The following is a 5,518-nucleotide window of genomic DNA, read 5'->3' as shown; positions in this document are numbered from 1 at the left end:
TCTTGGTAAACCAGTGTAAACCAGTACCCGTCATCCCACACCAGTGTAAACCAGTGTACATCATCACAACCAGTCTGAACCAGTATACATCATCACACACCAGTGTAAACCAGTATCCATCATCACACACCAGTGTAAACCAGTATCCATCATCACACACCAGTCTGAACCAGTATACATCATCACAACCAGTGTAAACCAGTATCCATCATCACACACCAGTCTGAACCAGTATCCATCATCCCACACCTGTGTAAACCAGTACACATCATCATAACCAGTGTAAACCAGTATCCATCATCACACACCAGTCTGAACCAGTATACATCATCACAACCAGTGTAAACCAGTATCCATCATCACACACCAGTCTGAACCAGTATCCATCATCCCACACCTGTGTAAACCAGTACACATCATCATAACCAGTGTAAACCAGTATCCATCATCACACACCAGTGTAAACCAGTATCCATCATCACACACCAGTCTGAACCAGTATACATCATCATAACCAGTGTAAACCAGTATCCATCATCACACACCAGTCTGAACCAGTATGATGTGTGTTCCAGGTGTTAGTCCGTACCCTGACCTCCCTCTGAACCAGAACTTCTACTCGTCTCTGCAGAAAGGCTACAGGATGAGTCGCCCTGAACTGGCTCCTCTGGACATGTACGACACAAACTTCATACGTTCATGTTTCTTCATACGTTCATGTTTCCTCATACGTTCATGTTTCTTCACACGTTCATGTTTCTTCACACGTTCATGTTTCTTCATACGTTCATGTTTCCTCATACGTTCATGTTTCATGTTCATGTTTCTTCTTCATGTTTCTTCACGTTCATGTTTCTTCACACGTTCATGTTTCTTCATACGTTCATGTTTCTTCATACGTTCATGTTTCCTCATACGTTCATGTTTCTTCATACGTTTATGTTTTTTCACACGTTCATGTTTCTTCACACGTTCATGTTTCTTCATACGTTCATGTTTCTTCATACGTTCATGTTTCCTCATACGTTCATGTTTCTTCATACGTTTATGTTTTTTCACACGTTCATGTTTCTTCATACGTTCATGTTTCTTCATACGTTCATGTTTCTTCATACGTTCATGTTTCTTCATACGTTCATGTTTCTTCATACGTTCATGTTTCTTCATACGTTCATGTTTCTTCACACGTTCATGTTTCTTCACACGTTCATGTTTCTTCACACGTTCATGTTTCTTCATACGTTCATGTTTCCTCATACGTTCATGTTTCTTCATACGTTCATGTTTCCTCATACGTTCATGTTTCCTCACACGTTCACGTTAGTCCCTGGGTTCTGTCTTCAGGTTTGATCTGATGGAACAGTGCTGGCAGCAGAAACCTGAGTCCAGACCTGGTTTCTCCTCGTTGGTCGTCTCCGTCGGCAACATGTTGACTGACGACTACAAAAAGGTTCAAACGTCTTTAAGATAAAGTTTAGATCTGAGATCTGAGTCAGTGACCTTCTGGTCCGCTGTTTAACACAAAGACTCTTCATCACTCCTCATCACTCTTCATCACTCTTCATCACTCCTCATCACTCTTCCTCACTATTCATCACTCTTCCTCACTATTCACCACTCCTCATCACTCCTCATCACTCTTCATCACTCTTCCTCACTCTTCATCACTCTTCATCACTCTTCCTCAGTCCATCAGCTGTGAACACTAATTACTTTTAGTATTTGTTCACTGAAACGTGTTCAAACTGCAGCTTCACCTCCCGTCATTCTCTTAAACATGTTGATGTTGATGTTGTTGATGTTGTTGATGTTGTTGATGTTGTTGTTGATGTTGATGTTGTTGTTGTTGATGTTGTTGTTGATGTTGATGTTGTTGTCATTGATGTTGTTGTTGATGTTGTTGTTAATGTTGATGTTGTTGTTGTCGTTGATGTTGATGTGATGTTGATGTTGTTGTTGTTGTTGTTGTTGATGTTGATGTTGTTATTGTCGTTGATGTTGATGTTGTTGTTGATGTTGTTGTTGTCGTTGATGTTGTTGTTGATGTTGTTGTTGTTGTTGTTGTTGATGTTGTTTTTAATGTCGTTGTTGATGTTGATGTTGTTGTCGTTGATGTTGATGTTGATGTTGATGTTGTTGATGTTGATGTTGTTGATGTTGATGTTGTTTTTAATGTCGTTGTTGTCGTTGATGTTGATGTTGATGTTGTTGATGTTGTTGTTGTTGATGTTGATGTTGTTGTTGTCATTGATGTTGATGTTGTTGTTGTCGTTGATGTTGTTGTTGATGTTGTTGATGTTGATGTTGATGTTGTTGTTGATGTTGTTGTTGTTGTCGTTGATGTTGATGTTGATGTTGTTGTTGTCGTTGATGTTGATGTTGTCGTTGATGTTGATGTTGTTGTTGATGTTGATGTTGATGTTGATGTTGTTGTTGTCGTTGATGTTGATGTTGTTGTTGATATTGTTGTTGTCATTGATGTTGTTGTTGATGTTGATGTTGTTGTTGTTGTTGTTGATGTTGATATTGATGTTGTTGTTGATGTTGATGTTGATGTTGTTGTCGTTGATGTTGATGTTGATGTTGTTGTTGTCATTGATGTTGATGTTGTTGTTGTCGTTGATGTTGTTGTTGATGTTGTTGTTGTCTTTGATGTTGTCGTTGATTTTGATGTTGATGTTGATGTTGTTGTTGATGTTGTTGTTGTCGTTGATGTTGTTGTTGATGTTGTTGTTGTTGATGTTGTTGTTGATGTTGATGTTGTTGTTGATGTTGTTGTCGTTGATGTTGATGTTGTTGTTGTTGATGTTGATGTTGTTGATGTTGATGTTGATGTTGTTGATGTTGATATTGTTGTTGATGTTGATGTTGTTGATGTTGATGTTGTTGATGTTGATGTTGTTGATGTTGATGTTGATGATGTTGATGTTGTTGATGTTGATGTTGTTGATGTTGATGTTGATGTTGTTGATGTTGATGTTGTTGTTGATGTTGATGTTGTTGATGTTGATGTTGTTGTTGTCGTTGATGTTGATGTTGTTGATTATGTTGTTGTTGTTGATGTTGATGTTGTTGTTGATGTTGATGTTGATGTTGTTGTTGATGTTGTTGTTGTTGTTGATGTTGTTGATGTTGTTCTTGTTGTTGATGTTGATGTTGTTGTTGTCGTTGATGTTGATGTTGTTGATTATGTTGTTGTTGTTGTTGATGTTGATGTTGTTGTTGTCAGCGTTACCTCCAGCTGACCGAGGACTTCCTGAACGGGGAGAGTCCAGCTGTGGTCGGATCCAGACGGAGTCCTTCAACATCTGCTGGACAGAACGACGGACAGACGGACACAAGCGGTGAGAATCACATCTTCATGTTATTGATCCGTTTCTGATCAGAGAAACTAAGCTCCACCCCTCCCCCTCACTGTTTACAGGAAGCCCCGCCCCTCAAGTGAACGTTCAACTGTTTAAGGCTGAGCCAGAGGAGGCAGGATCCTCCCACGGCGCTTACATCATCGCCAACAATGACGTCACCGTGGAAACCAGTGGCAGCGCTGCGCTGGACGCAGTCAGGTACGAACAATCAACAAATATAAGTTTATTTATATTTATATTCATACTTATATTTATATTTATATTCATATTCATATTTATATTTATATTTATATTTATATTCATATTTATATTTATATTCATATTTATATTTATATTTATATTTATATTTATATTCATACTTATATTTATATTTATATTTATATTTATATTCATATTCATATTTATATTTATATTCATATTCATATTCATATTTATATTTATATTTATATTTATATTCATATTTATATTTATATTTATTCTGTATCTGTTGTGCATAATGTTCATATTGTGACTGAATCTCTCAAACAATTATTGATCAATTATTGTTTAAATATTGGTAAATTGTTTTTCAAATGTGCATTTCATGACGACAGCTCTCAGCGGTCAGAGTCACAGGAAGTGACATCATCAGAGGACAGACAGGAAGCCGAGGAACCTCCGGATTCATCCCGCGGCCTTGAGGAAGAGGAGAGCTGCCTGTGAAGAGAGCCGCTGCCTTCAAGACACATGGAGGGTTTAGTCAACCCAATGTAGTCCTCTGCCAGGCAGAACGTAGGGCTTTTGACCAGCTGAATAATAATAATAATAATAATAATAATAAAAATGTACGCATAACAACATGACATCATTGACAGACAGTGCCGAGGTTCTGCTGAGCAAGGCAGGAAACATTGGGTGATTTTCCCCACACCGTGGACTGTAAGGCTGTCAATTGAAAAGGCTTTGAAACTTGTTTATTAATCATTTTTAATAATAAATAATATTTCTGTATTAAGTAAACCGCAGCAGGTCCTGGATCAGATTTATAACTTTATAACTTTCAGCTGCATTGTTTTATTCAATGTGTATTATTCAGAAGTGTCTGTGTATATCTGTGTTTTAATATTTTTTATGTTTATTCAAACTGCTTTTAGATTAATGTTGAGCTTTATGAAATAAATATCAAAATAAAACCCATGTCAGTTTGTTTTGAGTCCTATAAATCAAACTCAGTTTAAAGGTTTTATTGAGTGATTTCATAAAAATCATTTATGTTAATCATGTGACTTCATTAAGTTCTGATGAAGCTGATTTATGAAAATGTAACTTTTAATGAAAGAAACATAAAGAAGCTTTACTTTGAAATGTGACGTTAATAAAATCTCAGTTTTAAAAGCCATTAATGATCAAGTTATTAAATGATAGATCCACTGAGTGTTTATCGATGTACAACTAACATGAATATGTGTATTAGTACATGAATAAACACTCCTTATAAGATCTTGGGTAACTTCTTAAATCTGCTGCTGAAGGTTTTTTTACTTCCTGTCTGAACAAAGAGAAGTTCACAAAGTGCTGAATGCTGAAGAACTTCTTCCTCATTTACTCTGAAAGTTCAACAACAAGTATTCAAAGTTCGTTTCAAGTATTTGATGAGCGTCTAATGTAGCAAAGTACATCTACTCAACCACTACACCTCAGAGTTAAGTATTGTACTTTTGATGTATTACATCTCAGAGGTACTTATTGTACTTTTGATGTATTACATCTCAGGTAAATATGTTACTTTCAACTGTACTACATCTCAGAGGTACTTATTGTACTTTTAACTGTACTATATTTGTCTGACAGCTCAAGTAACTTCAAATAACTATTTTTTTCAAACACGTTCTGTCCAGTGAAAACCACATATCTCAAGATTTGTTGATGTGGTTTGATGGGTGGGGTTTTATGGAGTTTAATGGAGTTTGATGGGTGGAGTTTAATGGAGTTTGATGGGTGGAGTTTAATGGAGTTTGATGGGTGTAGGGGATGGGGTTTGATTGATGGAGGGGATTGGGTTTGATAGATGGATGGGTGGAGGGGATGGGGTTTGATGGATGGAGGGGTGGAGTTTGATGGGTGGAGTCTGATGGGTGGAGTTTGATGGGTGGAGTTTGATGGGTGGAGTCTGA

The 5,518-nt window shown here is 37.0% G+C and overlaps 1 protein-coding gene across 4 annotated transcripts in view; it reads left to right on the top strand.

Annotated features, from left to right (window-relative positions):
* The window catches only part of LOC129113389 (platelet-derived growth factor receptor beta-like), a 23,371-nt gene extending 18,839 nt beyond the window's left edge, over positions 1 to 4,532 (top strand). For all 4 annotated transcript variants that reach the window (XM_054625645.1, XM_054625647.1, XM_054625646.1 and 1 more), the window contains exons 23-28: positions 1 to 5; positions 576 to 675; positions 1,345 to 1,450; positions 3,230 to 3,344; positions 3,425 to 3,563; positions 3,959 to 4,532. The exon at positions 1 to 5 is cut by the window's left edge and continues 107 nt beyond it. In XM_054625645.1, the coding sequence (XP_054481620.1) occupies positions 1 to 5; positions 576 to 675; positions 1,345 to 1,450; positions 3,230 to 3,344; positions 3,425 to 3,563; positions 3,959 to 4,067 (574 nt within the window). In that variant the 3' untranslated portion in view covers positions 4,068 to 4,532. The remainder of the gene's footprint in view (positions 6 to 575; positions 676 to 1,344; positions 1,451 to 3,229; positions 3,345 to 3,424; positions 3,564 to 3,958) is intronic.
* The last annotated feature ends 986 nt before the right edge of the window (positions 4,533 to 5,518 follow it).

Source organism: Anoplopoma fimbria, chromosome 24, assembly GCF_027596085.1.
Source record: "Anoplopoma fimbria isolate UVic2021 breed Golden Eagle Sablefish chromosome 24, Afim_UVic_2022, whole genome shotgun sequence".
NCBI lineage: Eukaryota > Metazoa > Chordata > Actinopteri > Perciformes > Anoplopomatidae > Anoplopoma > Anoplopoma fimbria.
This window is presented reverse-complemented; position numbering and strand designations above follow the sequence as displayed.